This window comes from Ambystoma mexicanum, chromosome 8 (assembly GCF_040938575.1).
Source record: "Ambystoma mexicanum isolate Mex_15411 chromosome 8, UKY_AmexF1_1, whole genome shotgun sequence".
NCBI lineage: Eukaryota > Metazoa > Chordata > Amphibia > Caudata > Ambystomatidae > Ambystoma > Ambystoma mexicanum.
Genome location: NC_090929.1, coordinates 421,243,854 through 421,261,265, shown reverse-complemented (window position 1 = coordinate 421,261,265; position 17,412 = coordinate 421,243,854). Strand labels below are relative to the sequence as shown.

At 45.9% G+C, this 17,412-nt stretch overlaps 1 protein-coding gene across 4 annotated transcripts in view; it reads right to left on the bottom strand.

Moving 5' to 3' along the window:
- The window catches only part of MTOR (mechanistic target of rapamycin kinase), a 2,476,747-nt gene that overhangs the window by 1,873,030 nt on the left and 586,305 nt on the right, over positions 1-17,412 (bottom strand). For all 4 annotated transcript variants that reach the window (XM_069609933.1, XM_069609934.1, XM_069609936.1 and 1 more), the window contains 2 exons: positions 16,888-17,034; positions 4,142-4,284 (listed from right to left, as the gene is read on the bottom strand). In XM_069609933.1, the coding sequence (XP_069466034.1) occupies positions 4,142-4,284; positions 16,888-17,034 (290 nt within the window). The remainder of the gene's footprint in view (positions 1-4,141; positions 4,285-16,887; positions 17,035-17,412) is intronic.

Here is a 17,412-nt window from a genome sequence, read left to right as displayed (position 1 = left end):
TATTAGGGAACCCAACCTTTGCTATAAGTCTGTACTACACAGGTTGGTAGTGTGGCTGAGCAGCTAGTCGTTTCTCAAGAGGAGTCAATGTGAGCTGTATGGTTATCACACAGAGATTCACAGTGACAAGTATCCAAATAAACACACTCACAGTTTCTTGATTTAACAATCATTTATTAATTTAACAGTCAGTTGAATAAGCCTTCTTTAAAAGGGAGCAAATATATGTAACAAAAATATACTTCAAAATACACACTCTGAGTTTCTGTAAATCAGTAGATACCCATTTCGGATGGCACACAGACACTTCCAACACCCCGGGGTGACTTATAAATAACTAGGAAACTGTGAACATTGATATATCACTGGCACATTAAGACCAATATTGAGTTTGGTGTCTAAGAAAAGGTTGTAGGGAATAAAACAAAAGTTACCAAATATTCTTAAGCATGCAAGTACTTTTTGAACCCTTCAACGAAAAGTAAATAAACCCTTTCCTGGGGGAAAGGTAAAGCACAAAGTAAGAGGCAAGAAGAGCCTTTCAGGGAGCCAGGACAGCCAATGTTAATTCAGCAAAAGTTTAAGTGAGCTGAAGCACTTCTTGCAGGTAAGTAAAATGTTTTGCACAATGTTTTAGAAGACTTTGTAGAAAATGAAATCACTGTAGGGCCACAAGTTGGGAGGCTTGTGAGGGGCAAAGCTGCAAGCAACTCTACAAAAGCAACTAAGACAAGTCTCAACTGAGAGTTAGTAAGGCTACACAACAAGAGGCAAGTCCCCTTAGTTTTGCAATACCTTAGGTTTGAAAAAATTGGTTCCAGCTGGCTTCTGCTCCTGTGTAGGTCTGCAGATCCTGTTGTTCCTGGGCTTCAGTCGTGAGGACAAGAGGGATGACGTCTGGGGACTCCTGCACTACGAATTGAAGGTCAGCGGCAGCAATGGACAAACTTCAGATCAGCTGCACTTCGCAGTTTCAGCTTCTCGCGCCTCTCGCAAATAGCAACCCTGCGGTTCTCGGATACCTTAATGGACTTTCCTCGCATCTGGGGTCCAGCACTCTGTTGTCGTGGCTCAGGCTTGGTCAGTCCTGCTTCATTGGAGTCTGGAGGATCTTCCTGTAGCTCGGGTCCGATTAAAAGACTCTCACCCGATTCTGTTGTTCCTCTCCCTGGCATCGGTTCCAGTAGCAGCAATGGAAGTACAGCCAGCTCTGAGAGGATTTAAAGATGAGCTTGTCTTGGGGCGATTGGTCCCACCAACCCAAAGGGAGAAGTCGTCCTTTGCAGGGCTTCTCTAGTTGAGGCAAATTTGGAGCTTCAGCACTGCAGTAGGGCTTCACCGGGCAAACCAACGGTCCAGGAGTTGCAGCAGGCGCCTCTTCGAAGTCCTTCTTCGGATTCCTTCGTCCAGTGGTCGATTCTGCCTTACAAGCAAAAAGCCTCACCTTTTATGCAGGTTTCTCCCATTCATTCGCAGTCTAGCTGTCACTCACAGAACAGAGTGGCTGTCCTCCAAGGGCAGCCAGCCGGCCAATCACCTTTGGGTACATTCCTGTAACCAAGGCGATTAAGCACAGGGAGTTTTGGGCACCTCCCTCACTTCCTGCCCCTGCCAGACACGCTGGAGCCAGAGGCAGACTTCACCAGTGAATCCTGCCAAATACAAAACTAACAAAGAGACCAAACCTGGTTTGGCGCGCAAGAGAAAATCTCAAGAAGGACCTTTCCAACAAGAAATGGCGAAAAAAGAAGACTAGGGCCATTCTGACAAAAAGGGCACCCATGGGTGCCTTACTGCAGCTGCAAATGCAGCCCGCAGTAAAAACAAACAATGGTAGGAAAAAGTAAACCACTGCCACCAGCCATGAATTGTAGAAAGAGTAACATAAAAATGTTACATGAGAAACTAGACAAAGGGGATACTAAGGAACCCCTCCAGCACCCTATTGGAAGATAGTGTGTGCTGGGGCTAGAAATTTACAAAATTTAAGTAAAGTCAATTTCACTTCACTGCTCTTGGAAACAGTAGTTTTACCAAGAGAAGGTATTTAAACCTTTGGGAAATCTAAGACTTCCCTGTGCCACTATACTGAAGGTGCTGTGTGTCACAATGTAAAGATGATGTCTATGGAGTTTGTCAGAATCCAAAGTTAAAAGAAACACAGAGTCCAAATCACTGAAAAATACATGAGAGAGTGGGAAACAGGCCTCACTCTCTTCAGGTGAGAAATTAAAAGTCCTAAAGTCCAGCAAAAAGTGATGTGGGTCTCTAATGTAGAAGGGAATTAACAAATGTATCAGAATTCTCCCTAACAGAAAGTGTTTGTGCGGAAAAGGGGGGAGGGGCGTGTTTTGGCATATCCGATGTGGTAGGATGGGGAAAAGGTGTTGAAAGAAGGGGGATACCGCGTCTCGCCCATCTGTCTCCCACACCCCATAGACCCCCATCCAGGTGATCCTCACTAGTCCACCCCCAGGAACTGGATCCAATAGAAATGGCAGTGTCCGGGCCACCTGGATGACAGGTCCCCGGGGACTAGCCAGGGAGACACTGTCAGGTTTCTCACAATGCTCATTGTGGGCTACCGATCACTCTCACCCCCTCCTGAGACTTAGTCTTGACCGCCTGCCAAGCTACCATAGATTGGTCTGGTTTGTCCAGAAGGTTCCCCTGTTCCAATAAACTAGGGTGGCCTCCTAAACTTCTGCCCACAAGGTCATAGTTTAGAAATACATCTCCACACTGCCCTCCCAGTGTACAATTTGCAGATGAAGGTGTGACATGAAAGGGTCCATCATCTTTGTGTCCTGTGGAGGTAACAGTGGAGATTGCCGCGCCACAAGGCACAGCTGCTTGCGAGATGCTCAAACCCGTTCGAGGCAGAGAAAGGGACTGACGGTTGGATAGGGAGCGCAGAGGCGGTGACATGCTGGGCCTGCGCAGGATGTGGCCATGCCGGAAATTCTACAATGCTGCTTTGCAATTTGCTCCAGTCCTGTCCCCGTTCTGAGGGATGTCCCATGAGTATGGAGGAAAGGGGCATGGATGTAAGAGTATGACCATATAAGACTCACATCCATGTCCACCAGTTTGTGCTTCCAGGGTTAGTCTACATAGGCAAATGTCAACAAACTGTTGAGCCCAGGGAGAGCAGCCCATTATATCTGCAATCTTTTTCACGAATGTGGCAAATAAAGGCTGTGCAAACATACTGCAATTGGTTTTAGTGGGATGCTCTGTAGAGTCATCCCTGGGATGCAACCTGTGCCCCAAACTATAAATCTGGAAAAGAAATGCCACCAACCAGACATGTGATGGTAGTCACAGTGGACAAGATCACGATGCAAAGCAAACCAAACGGCCTCTCATGAACAATCTTAATACATCAGAGCCATTCATGAGGCCTTTAAAAAGGTATCACCATGGGGGGGAAGAAGTTGAAAACTCCAGGAATAAAGTCAGAATGATCAAGCACATCCACAGCGTTTCAGTTGGCATCAAATTAGCACACAAGTCAGGCTCAGCTGAGCATGGCTGTTCACATACCACTCTGTGATCACATTCACACACACCTAAGGGATAAAGTTTGCAGTCACATTTCACAGCGGAAGGCATATTCACACAACGCTCGGGAGAACAGTTTTATATCCAGTTGTGGGGACCTACAGTTACAAAGGGCTGGATAACAGTCACAAACTCTGCTTTGGCTAGCATATTCACTATCACCTTTGGGGGGGTTCATTCACACACAACTGTGAGGTGAAAATTCACAAATGTCGAGAGCATTCAACCACAATCGGGGAAATAGTAATGTGCAGCTATTGAAAGAATATTTAGATTGTTTTAGGGGAAACAAATAACTGGGATGGAGGACACAATCACATGCATCCTGGGATAGCATTCACACAAAGCATGTCACCTGCATTTACAGACAGCTTTGGATGACACATTCAAAGCACTATAGGGAGGCACGTTCACACACAGCTATGGCAGCACTGACACACTAAAGCAGAGCTTGGATTCATAGACAGATGTGGAGAAGTATCTGTTGTCCAGGCTTGAGGTTCAGGGAAAATTGTCACCTTTATTCCTATCCAATTCATGGTGGTGCTGTTAAAATGAATGACAACAGGGCTTATACCTTGCTAGTGGTGTATGCGCCTGGGCTAGAGACCAACAGGAGCGCAGTGCGGGAGAGGAGGAATCCTTCAACAGCTCCACACTCAAACGCCGGAGCCACTCCAACCAGTCATCTTTGGAAACCCTCCGGGCAGCACCCCAGGCCTGAGAAAGAAAACAAATGACGGAGATGGTAAGGGACCAGATGGCTTCAGAGGCCTGTGATGGAACAAGGGTAACGAAGATGTAGGTCATACACTAAGTATGAGTGATAGAATGTGAAAGGATAGCTGGCATCTGAAGCCTAACATAACATGAGTGACAGTCAATGGGAGACAGAAGCCCAGACTGCAGTGGATGTAAAAACGTTACCTTTAACCTTGACTCTAGCCACCTGAACAATTACATGCCCCCATCATGTTACCTTCTTACAACCCTACAAAATTTCTGAGAACTTTACCAAACCTCCGATCCACCACCTTTAAGCTAAACTACTACTTTGATTCTACCAAACATCAATTCATAAAAACCACCTTGACAACCTATTCATACTTCTGAGTCTCACTTCTGAACACTCTCTACCTCAGAACTCCACTTTCAAACCTCCACCCACTTACGATGCTACACCATATTGCCCTACTTTACCCAGACAAACCCCACTGTCAAACCCTGCCTCACTTCTGATCGTCCACTGAATTCATGTCCCCACTCTGTTTTCCACCTCCAACATGTGTTCCCTCACTTCAGATCTCTCTCACCTCTGATCCAACACGAGACACCCCCCCGCCCCACCTCTGCTTCCACACTTCAGAACCTCTAGCTAGTGCCGACACCCCTCTTCCCCAAAACATTACTTGGAAGCAGTTTTGAACAATTCCTATGAACCTAGACGAATATTTGCTTTTAGAGTTTGAAGTTTTCTTTGGCGACAGTAGTAAACAGAGGGGTGTATAGCCATCCCTGGTGCTTGGTGTCATCTCTGATGGATGTGGTGATTTTTGGTAGTGGATGCAAGTAGTCTCAATTAAGCAAGGGGATATTAGGAGACAGTGACGTGATCTGGTGTTTGGTAAAGGACTCTCATGATCGGTGGCGGTCTCTGGTACATGGGATGATGTCACTGGTGGGCTCTGGCAAAGTGTGTTCTCTTTGGATTTTGGAAAATCACCTTTTTCATGAAGAATATTCAGATGGCACGGAATAAGGGTATTGATGTTTGGGTTGGTCTCATGCAGTTAGTGTTTTTCTGGTGTCAGTCTCCGATTTATAGGGGGATAGACTCCTGATGGACAACGTTGCCTCTGCCATTTGTGAAGAATCGCAGGTATTCGTTCCTTCTCCCCAAGTGGGGGACTCCCCCTGTAACGCAAGGGAGGTGAGCCAGCTCCCCAAGACCTTTTCCATAGGGGTCGAGGCAAGTGGGACCTCCTGGGAGATAAGGAGTCCCGTTCCTGTGACGAACTTCCTAAACTACCTACTATAGCCACCTACATGGGACTGCCTATTATAAAAAATAATGTGAAATATTTTCATTTGGCTGAATATAATGCAAAGAGAAACACACGTGGAAAAGAAAAGGAAGCCGTCTCTTTAGCAAGAGGCATATATATATATATATATATATATATATATATATATATATATATATATATATATATATATATATATATATATATATATTATTTTTACTTTCTTTTTCTGCTGACATAAACGAAACATTAGCAACAATAAGTACACATATTTAACTGGGACGAGTCTGAGGAGAGGAGGAGAGCTTCGCGCAGGGGAAGCTCATTACGCCTTGTGGAGATGGAGTGAAGGAGAGTCGCAGAGTCTGCGACTTTCAATGAGGCAAAGAACACCAGTACGAAACGCCAGAGGCCCGGCATGTGCAGATGCGAGGAAAGCATTAGGAGGATGAAAGAAGGATCAAGATATTCGGTGATGGCGTGACCCAAGCTATGCCTATGCCTATCTTTGCGTATAAAAGGAATACAACTATAGGTAACAGAGTTAGCAACCGCAAACTCAAATCTGTTATCATCCCTGAACCAAGATTGACCACCCTATGGGGATTACCCATCGGACATTACCGTTGTGGCTCCTGTGGTGTCTGTAAATTGACCTCCAAAACTAAAACTATTGATGTTGGCCTCTCAAAGCTCTGGACCCAAAAGAATCTGACGAATTGTAACACTGAATTTGTGGTCTATCTGATTACTTGTATATGTGGACTGCACTACGTGGGCAAGACCACCCGCAAAGCCAAAACCCGTATCATGGAACATCGGAGCTGCCTGAAGAACAGAACTGAAAATGCTCCCATGGTGAAACATTTCAACCTTCTAAAGCATAACCACAAGGATTTTAAATGGACTATACTTATAGCCCTTAAAGGGACTAACTATGCTACACGTGAGAAGAAATTGCTAAAGATGGAGCAAAAAATGATATATACCTTACACAGTGATATAAAGGGTCTCAATGATTCTATTGAATGGCATAATATTAGCCTTTCCCATGGGTCTGTGTTTCTCTCATCTTATGTAATTTTCCTTCACACCTTTTTGTATCGAGGCGTTTTTCGACCCCTCAGTGCTTCATACTCTGCATCTTTCAGGCCATTCTTTAGCCTTTCTGTTAGGCTTTTTTCATTGGGCGAGATATATATATATAATTTTTTTTTTTTAATTTCTCCTCCCCTGAGACTCACCGTTTTATAGACCGAAGGATTCTGTGCCTCTGACACGTCACTTTCGACTTTTTCGGGCCAGCTAACCTTTGTCTACATTAGAGACTCTTAGGGAGCGCTATTTGCCCTTCCGGGCCTCTGCTGCGGCAAACCTGCTCTGTGTTTACATCTTTGATTGACTGTGTTCATGACGGTCTTCTGTCATTCTAAGATGGCCACCGTGTTTACCTCCTCCTTGGCTGCTCTTCATCCACCAGACATAGTAAAAGGACTTCTGAGTCTCCATGACTACCGATGCAGCATCGGCCGTGGAGTGCCTTCCATTCCATTCACGGTACCGCCCCTGACTTACACGGAGCTTTCTCACTCCAGCGGACTGTTTACAGCATTAGCGCTGATCAAAGGATTTCCTCCAGTATTTGCCGCCCGACGTGTAGGATCGACGGCCTCCGTAGGTACAGCTTGACTCAGTGCATTTCTTGGCGACACTTAGTTGGGTTTAATATGGGTCGGACTATCCTGGTATTTATTGTTTACCACCTCCTCTTAGAAACTTGGTCAATTCTTTTTAGTGCTATTACGTGTCGTGCCTACCATGCGCACTCCGGGCTCTTTATACCCGGGCTAGGATTCTTGCTACATTTTGCCTTTCGGGGTTCTTTTCCCAGAGCCTACTGCACACTCGCTTTCTCTGTTTCTGTTCCCCCTGAGTTTCTTACCGACACTGGGTTATCTCTTCACAGGCCATTCTATGCACGTTTTTTACAGGGTGGTCGCTCGTGTTGTCTCTCCCGCTGCTATGCTATGGACACATTTCCTGCTTCTCTAAGCGATTACTGGCGCTTAATGGAGATTTTTATCTCATGTAGGATTGACCCCCGGTCTTCTACCTCCTACTACCTTCCAGTAGAGAGCACCCACAGGCATCATTGGAGGTACTTGTCTCCTCTTTTTTTTTTTTTTTTTTAAACTTTTGTTTATTGATTTTACATAGATGTCACATAAGGGATAACATTACAACTTGAAACTGTCCCATCCCCCAACCCCCTCCCTCCCATCTGATCGGATGAAATCATAATGTCTTGGGTTCTTATTATGCATTGAAGATGTCTGATATTTTGATGTTGTGGGGGCACCATTGATTCATAAAGTCTGATTGGAGATATTGCAAGGTCCCTTCCCATTCTTTCGCGAATATGTCTCCAGTTCCTTGGATTTTGTGGGTGATTTTCTCCATTGATATATGGGACCATACTTTCTGTAGCCAAGTGTATGTCAGTGGGGTATGCTTATTTTTCCAATTTTGTGCTATGGTGGTCCATGCAGCTATAAGTAATCCCATAAAGCTTCTCCATTGTGTTTTACTGTATAGTCTTGCTGTCTCATCTCTGATTCCGCAGAGCCACACCTCTTCCCCCATCTGCCCCACATCCGGGAATATTTTGCCCATTTCGTTTTTCACTTCTTCCCAAAAGGGTTTTATGCCCTTGCAGTCCCACCATATGTGTCTCCATGTTCCTACTTCATCACAACTTCTCCAGCAGAGGTTTGGCGTGTTTGGGTACATCGAGTGGAGCCTCTCTGGGGTATAATGCCATTGTGTCATAATCTTGACCCACATCTCCCTGGTTTGTGCCGATCGGGTCATTCTGGGGATCTGCTTCCATAGGTCTACCCATTGACTATCCGTAGGTTCCACCCCTAACGTTCTGCCCCATTTTATTCTGTATGTCCATTTAATGTCTTCCCCTTGTGAGTTAATGAATTTGTAAAGAGTTGAGACCCACTTTCTCTCCCCCGTGTTGGAGATAATGTATGACTCGAACCCTGTGAGGTCCCTGGTTGCTGCCTCTGTGATTATCGGGGAGTTTAGCCAGTGTTTTAGCTGTTCGTATCTATATCTATCGCTTTTGGGGATCTTTCTGCCTACGAAGCAGGATTCTAGGGAGATGATTTCCTTGTCTGCGAACATTTCACCTATTTTAGTAATGCCCACCTTCTCCCAGCTGTCATATGCCCCTAGTTCCATCCCCGGTGGAAATTGCGGATTCCTGCATATGGGTGTAAAGGGTCCAAGCGCCGTGGACATTATGCCTTTTCGTGTTTGGGCGTCCCATGCATCTAACGTGGATTTCATGATTTCGCTTATTCCTAAATTTGCATGTCTGTGTTGCCTCTGTTTCCAGAGGAGTTCTACCAGTGGGGTCCTTGCTACTGCTCTGTCTAGTTTGGCCCATATCTGCTGCGGGTTCTCCCCTACCCACTCCCTCAGGACTTTTAGCTGGGCTGCCTGATAGAATTTTTTAAAATGGGGGAGTGCCATCCCTCCTTCTTTAGTTGGTGCTGTGAGGACCCTCCTGGCTATTCTAGGCGATTTTCTTTTCCATACAAAGGACGACACCAGTTTTGTTAGTGATTTAAAGAATGAGTCTGGGATACCCACCGGGAGAGCCTGAAAATAATACAGTACCCTTGGGAGGATGGTCATCTTGACCGACTGTATCCTACCCCACCAGGATATCTGTAGGGGGTTCCATCTACCAAGTTCCCTTCGGGTGTTAATGAGAAGCAGCGGGTAGTTTTCCCCATAGAATTGTTCTATTCTATGAGGTACTATTATCCCCAAATATTTTATACCTTTCAGTGCGATCTTAAGGTCCAGTAGTTTTGCTTCCCTTTCTATAGTTGCTCTGTCCCCTGCCAGGATTAGTATCTCTGATTTTTTCCTATTAATTTTCAGGCCAGAGATGGCTCCGTAATTTTCTAATTCATTCACTGCCGCTGATAGCGTGGATTCTGGGTTTTCTAGGGTTATTAGCATATCGTCCGCATAGGCGATCACTTTGTGTTGTTGACCTGCCATTTCTATCCCTCTAATGTGTGTTGATTCCCGTATTTTAATTAGGAGGGGTTCTAAAAACAGAGCGTACAGCAGAGGTGAGAGGGGGCATCCCTGTTTCGTTCCTCTCGAAATCCTCACCGTGTTCGTAAGCTCACCATTAATGACTATTCTGCTGGATGGGGAATTGTAGTTCGCTCTAATGCTCGCTATATACCGTTCCCCAAACCCCATGCGCTCCAGAATTTTGAACAGAATCGACCACTCCACCCTGTCGAAAGCCTTTTCGGCGTCTACCGATAGTAGTGCCGCAAGGGTGTGATTTATGCCTATTTTTTCCACTAAATGAGCTAGCCTCCTTGTGTTGTCGTGGGTTTGCCTGCCGGGAATAAAGCCTGATTGATCCTCACTAATTAGTTTTGGGAGAAGCGGGGATAGCCTTGATGCCAGGATCTTTGTATATATTTTTGCATCTAAATTTATCAGTGAGATTGGTCTATATGATGCTGGGTTTATTGGATCTTTCCCTTGTTTGTGAAATAGCAGTACCTTTGCTTCATTCATAGTAGGGGTCACGTTACCACTGTCTTTAAAGGAATTCAGGAGCTTCGTCAGGATCGGGGTCAATAAATCTGCATATTTTTTATAGAATGAGGCTGTATACCCATCCGGGCCTGGGGCTTTGTTGTTTGGGAGTCCCTTTATGGCATTACTGACTTCCTCTTCTCTGATAGGTGTCTCTAGTGTCTGCTTATCCTCTTCTGATATTTTCGGGAGCTTTATGGCCTCTAAATATGAGTCTTGGGTTTTTGCGTCGGGGTATTCGGTGGAGTAGAGAGTTTGGTAGTATTGTCTCAGTGCTTCCCCCATGTCTTGTGTGCGAGTTTGGAGGTCTCCATTCGTGTCATATATGGCTTTAATCGTTGTTTCTTTCTGTTTTGTCCTAAGTTGTCTTGCCAGTAGTCGGTCTGCTTTGTTTGCTCTTATGTAGTATCGTTGTTTCAAATAGAGTAGGTTCTTCTCTGCGCTTTTCATGCGGAGCATCTCTAATTGGCCCTGTGTGTGTTTCAGAGACTTTTTTAATATCTTAGTGGGGTGTATCAGAAGTTTCTCTTGGATATCTTCGATCATTTTTTCTAGTTCTTTTTCCCACTGAAACCTTTGTTTATCTTTTGTGATTTTTAATGCAATCATTTTCCCCCTCAACACTGCTTTAAACGCGTCCCAAACTGCAATCATCGCTACTTCCCCGGTGTCGTTTTGTATGAAATATTCCTTTATCGTTTCCCTAATGGACTCCCCTGTTATTGGGTCCTGGATCAGTTCCTGCGGAAGTTTCCACCTCCAGAGCCCATTCTTCCTCCCCGGGAGAGTCACATCTAGCCATAGCGGGGCGTGGTCCGAGAGGGCTATTGTACCCTTATCAAGCCCCTGAATTTTTCCCAGTAGTCCCACCGAGACCCAGAAATAGTCAATTCTAGACATCGTGTTGTGGACATGTGAGAAGTAGGTATACCCCCTCTGTTCACCCTTCCGTTCCCTCCAGACATCGTTTAGGGCCATCTGGTCCATTTGTTGTCTCAATCGCTTTGATGGTGCCCCCTGTCCTTGTGCGCTCCCTGTACTCCTATCTACCTGTGGATTCCACGCCATGTTGAAATCTCCCCCTATAATCACTTCCCCTTTAGCATAGTTTTCCAATTTCGATAGTACATCTCTGAGAAAGCCATCCTGTCCTTGATTGGGTGCATATATTGAGGCAAGCGTTATGTTGAGTCCTTCAATAACCACATTGGCGAAGGCGTATCTCCCTTCTTTATCTATGCTTGTATCCAGTAGATTAGTATCCATTCCTTCTTTCACCGCGATGAGGACCCCGGCTTTCCTTTCAGTTGCCGTTGCTAGAGCCCAGATTTTGTATCCTTTTATCCGCATTTTCTGCTTATCCCTTGTTCTGATATGGGTTTCCTGGAGAAGTAGTATATCTGCCTTCCCCCTTTTAAACTGTTTCTCCAGTTTTGCTCTTTTTGTGGGGTGATTCATGCCCCGTATATTATAGGTCACAACACGTATCATCCCCATTGTGTTATATTTGTTCGCCGTTGCGTCGGGCCCCCTTCTGTTCTTGTTTCATTACTTTGATTCCTCCGATCCCTTCCCCTCCCTTGTACTTCCCCACCCCCTCCAACTTTGAACATTAAACCAACCAAACTGTCCCCCGAGTAGGGCGAGGGTTCCTATTGACGCTAGGGCGTTGCGCCCGTCGCTCCCTGCCCTCCTTACCCTCGGGGGGTATGTTATGGGGAATCCTAAACCCCACTGACCCATTGGTCTTCGCCGAGTTCCAAGCCGTCGGTTCTTACCCCGACCGCCATTTGTGTATTGTCCGTTTCGTTCCGCTCTCTTCCCTCACCCCGACTGGGTATCGAAAATTGCTGTTCCGTATCTGTTCCCCTTGAATGCTAGTTCTTGGGTTCTTCATGTTACTTTTCTCCAGGATTCCCTCCCAGTATTTGTCTTTCTTTGCGTGCTTGTTTCCCATCCCATTGGTTTTCTCGTCCGATCTCTCCTGTTTGAGGTCTCCCCCCGTTCCCCTTCTTCTTCCTGGAGGCCCATTGTGCTAAGGCCTTCCTCCACCGTGGTCACCCTTCTTTGTTTCCCCTCCCACGTAAAGAGTATCCCAAATGGGAAGGTCCATTTATAGCGGATATGTTTTTCTATCAAAACTTTCACTAGTGGAGACATTGCTCTCCTTTTTTGGAGGGTTATTAGAGCGAGGTCTTGATACAATTGAATGTCTTGTCCGTTCATTTTAATATGTTCCAGTTCCCTGGCTCGTCTGAGAATCTGTTCCTTCTGTGGGTAGGAGGAGAGAGCCACCAGGACATCGCGTGGTCTTTCCCCTGGGGCCCCTGATCTTTTTGGTCCCACCCGGTGGACTCTGTCGATTCCGATTTCCTCCGTGTTTTGGGTCCCCAGTATGTCTCTGAACACTTCCTTTACCGCCTCTTTCAGGTCTTTGTCTAGTACTGATTCCGCCATGTTCTTGATTCGGATGTTGGAACGTCTAGAGCGGTTCTCCAAGTCCTCACATTGTATTTCTAAGTTGTGAGTGAGAGTCACCAAATGTTCTTGCGTTTCACTTGTTTGTCTCGCATCTTCTTCTAGACTTTGCACCGTTTTTTCCACTGTATCTGTCCTTTCTTCTAGGTTATCTATATCGATTCTCATGTCTTGTACCGCTTGTTTCAATTCATTCTTCATGGTTGTAAATTGTTCTTGCACTGTAGACATGAATTTTTCTTGCAAGTCCATGAGCCAGGTTTGCATGTCCTCCCTGGTCAGTGGCTGTAGCTGTTGGGATTGTGACTCTGGCTCCCCCATGGGTTCTCCCTGGGTTCTTCCCTTCGGTTGCGATGACCCCTCTGTTGACCACATTTGCAAGATGTCCGCACCTTGTTTCGTTGATTGGGGTGTCTGTTGTATGGGATTCCCCTTTACTTTTGCCCTAGACATGGTGGGGTGGACTGTGAGTCTGTTTAAGGGGTTGTTGCGCCTTCGTGTAGCTCTCCTGAGGACCCTACTCCCACTCCTTTCCGCTGTAGATTACCTGTGGGCAGGGGGGTTCTTGCTTTAGGGAGACGTGCAATTTGGGTTCCTGCTCCTTCCCTGGCCGTTTCTCGGTGCCTTGAAGTTGGTAGCAGTTGCGTGTTACCTCGCCCCTTGGCTGGTGGGGGAAGAGGTTTCTCCGGCCTGCGTAGGGGGGGGGTCAGGGTCCTGCGTAGTGTATTCTTTTAGGCCTAGGAGGGGATCCCCAGGCCCGTTGATGCCGCGGTTCTTTCTTTCTTTTTGCTGGGTAATTCGTTCTTATATATATATATATTCTCTCTTTTTTATTTTTTTTTTTCTCCCCCCTTTTATGTCCCTCAGTGTTTATCCCGTGTCTTCTCTGGGTCCCCCCCCTCCGGGGCGATTGTGTGTTGGCAGGCGTTTCACCCTCTCTCCCCCGGATGGCTCACCTTTCTTGCGCTGTGTTTCAGGGCGGCCCCCGCCTCTCCTCTCCAGCGGTCCGCCCTGATCGCGCTGTTGCTCTCTCGGCGTCGCCGTTCCTCTTCGGCCGCAACAGCCGTGTCTCCCTTCTCCTCTGTATTCCTCGTTAAATAGTGCGGCTCCCGGGGGGGGGGCGGATCCTCCCCTCGGGGATCCGCCGAGTCCCCGTTCCTGCTCCTGCCGTCTCTCGATCTCCCCACGCCGCGCAGTGTGGTTCTCCACGGCGCAGGGGAGATTCTTTCAGCTCCGATGGGGGAGGGGCCGGTCCGCTCCGTTCCTTGGTTCTCGTGCGCGGCTCAATCTGCCGCGGCGCTGTTTCCTCGCCGGGGGGGGGGTGGGAGGCGGGGGGGGATTTTCCGCAGTCGGGGGGGGTGTGAGGCGGTCCGTCACGGCTTCGGTCGTGCAATCTTTTGGCGGCCCGGGCGGAGCGCGGATTAGCTGCGACTCCTCACCCCGGCGGCCATCTTGGAACTCCGTCTCCTCTTTTTTAATGCCATAGTTCATGTATTTTGAACCTTGCAATTCAAATTGCTATTCATGAGCTCACTTTTTGCCCTTTTTTTTGTTTTTACTTTACAGATGCTATGAAACCTTCATTGTTAATATTTGTCTTTCACTGTTAACTTGGTTACGTTGTCATCTATGTACCTCCTGATGAATGTTCCATACTAATTCTAGGAACAGAAACATGTCGAGATATCTCTCTGTATTTTAACCAGAGATACACATTTATGACACATTGACTCTAACTATTGTAGGGTACTATACCCTTGATTTGATATGTACCGTTCTGTGTTTTGTGTGTTTATTTTGATACACTGTTAACTAGCTAGCCAAGCTTGTCACGTAACTTCTGTTCGAGTTTGTTCTTTGTTATAAATTGTTTGTACTGTGGACCGCATTATTTAATTAGTTTTTACCTTTGTGACCTAATAAACCTGATACTTATCTTTTAACTGTGACTGGTCCCCTTGTGGTACTCCAATCCTGGGAGTTCTGTGTTTTCTGGCATCTATATTATAGCTTTGTCTCATTCTATAAATATGTGACCACAAGTGCAGCATGGGGGCAGGACGCCCGAACAACCATGTCAAGATAACCATTACGGAAGCGTTGATAGCTTCCGACCATATGTGCCAGAGCACGGAAGGCACCCAATGAGGAACCGAAAATGAGAAGCAGACAGCCAATGAAGAGTGAGAAAGCATATCCCATTGAGACCCGAGCCCCACCACCTTCCCCTGCATACAGAGAGGTACCGGGGGGAAACGGGAGAAGCAGGAAGCCACCAGGGCACCATTTTCGATCTGAAGAAATGTGTCCCAATTCTAAGGACGAGAAAGTAAAGATAAAACTATAATTGGAGTTGTAAAAAGCAGACAAAACAAGTAACTACTAACCCGGTTAGGGAAGAGGGTTATTATTAAGAAGAGAGAAACTTGTCCCAGTCCTGAGGACAAGATATTAAAAGGGAAACCAGCTAAGCAGATATGTGAAAAGAATACACAAAAGGGAAACACGCCGAACTGGAAACAAATGCCATGGGAGCTAGAGAAGATACCCTATACATTCAGAGTGGAAAATTGGAGAAAGTATGACATAGAACCGCATAATAAGAGACAGGAAATACAACTGTCAAATGAACAGAACAAAAAAGGAGACAGTCTAAGACCGAGAATTCATTACAAGGATAGCCTAGAAAAGGGTCAAGATAAGCCCAACTCAAGAAAGCTGGAATTTAAAAACCGGGAAGAGTCTATAAAGGATGACAAGAGTGTGAGGAACCACCACCAGAGAAAACATTCTAAATATAGGACCACAGAAAGCACAAAAGCCAAGAGTGTGATTGAAGTACTACAAGAATTGATCTCAGAGACTATCCAAGGACATTATGTTAAGAAATACCTATACCACAGAGAAAAGATGTAATTAAAGAGACTGAAGAGAAGAGCAGGTGAATATAAGACACTCTCCTGGCCTATTTCATTTAGTTATAGTGGTAGGGTCAGATAGAGTTAGTGCGGACGGAGGACACATTGACTATGAACTTCCTGAAAACTGATGAACACCTTTATTTCCTTTAGATATGCAAGTTAGGGTATTCCCTTTAGCAATAGGGAAAGTTAGGCCTTTCACTTATAATTTCATTAAAGATAATGAATAATGTCCTCTGCATGTGCGACTCTTTCTTCTGACCCACCACACATTGGAGAGACATCCTTAAAGGTTGGATGTTGTCTCTGGCACCTCCTCTAGCCTTGATCTGTTTTAGCAAATGACAGGCTTTGCAAATGATCTCTTATGGCTTGGAGCGGCCATAGCCATACTCGCCTGTGCCTCATGGTGTTTTCGCATGATTGCAATGGTTGTAGTGGATTGGAGGGGTAGTTGTTTGCTAGAGTGTTTTTTTTCCGGTCAAGTCTTGTGTTTGACTGTGGTCTTTGGAAGCTGAGGTAATCTGTAGGATTCCTTTGTATTTGACTCTTGATTGGTAGAGGTGAGTCGTTGGTACAGGTATAGCTTTCAGCGATGTCTGGTAGGGATGGTCAGGAGAAAGTCATGATCTATAGCAGGGTTGTCCAACTCCAGTCCTCGAGGGCTGTAAACCTTGCAGATTTCCAGGGTATCCCTCATTAAAATTCATGAGCAAAAACGTGCAAACATTTAGAATCATTGTATGCATATTTAGCTCATTAATATTAATGAGAGGCATCCTGAAAATCTGACATGAATCCGGCTCTCGAGGCCTGGAGTTGGACAACCCTGATCTATAGGCTAGGTTAGTTGTTGCGGGTGTTGTATTTTACAGTAGTCTTCTCCGGTGGCTTGGGTGTGTCGACGGTGGAAGAGGCTAAAACCATAAAAGATCACCTCAGGTTGTCTAGGCGGTGTGGCGTTTGGGAGATGGAGTCTATGATGTTCCTGAAGAAGGTTTCTGGATATTGGTTGTTTCTCTGGTTGATGGGGGAGGAGGAACAACTGGTTGATGGAGGTGTGCTCCCCTGCAGTGACAGTCTCTAAGGCTGCATTAAAAGACTACTACATGGGGATTCTAGTAGTTGGAAGCAGTTTTTTGTGGCTTGAGCAGTGTCTTGGGTTACTGGGGTGGAGGGCATTCACTGATTAGGTGAAAGAGGTTTGAAGCAGACGAAGGAAAGGATGCATCTTATAGCATACTGTTACTCACCCTCTGAAGGTTGGCAGTGCTGACATGCAACTTTTTCATAGGTCCAGAGTCCAAAGGATTACTATTCAGTGACTCTCCCAGGTTGCCCTTCAGTATTCGATGTTGATATATCAAGGGATCTTCCTCCTCATCTGCTAGAGTGTATCCCTGCAATAAGAGAGCTGAGTAAGTAGTGAGTACTGTAGAAGAACAATGGGTTTGGGAATTGCAATCGCCCACATTCTAAATCAGTCTAATGTTAGGATGGGCTACACCAAACAGCATTTTCTGGCCTCTTTACAGACCCTTTATCTGAAGTTTGCGAGTTTAGTCTTTTATCTTCAGAAAAAAAGTGTGTAGTAAGCATCCACAACAGCCAAGTCAGGCAATGTCTAAGTTGGATCCTCCGCCCATTCACAACCTGTCGAAGCACACTGTACCAAGGATTGAAAATCAGCATTAACACTGCATGCACCTGCCAGCAGTTTGATTTTCTCATGTTTGATATCAGTTTCCAGGGTGCCTTTTGCGTCCTTAGTTTTGGCC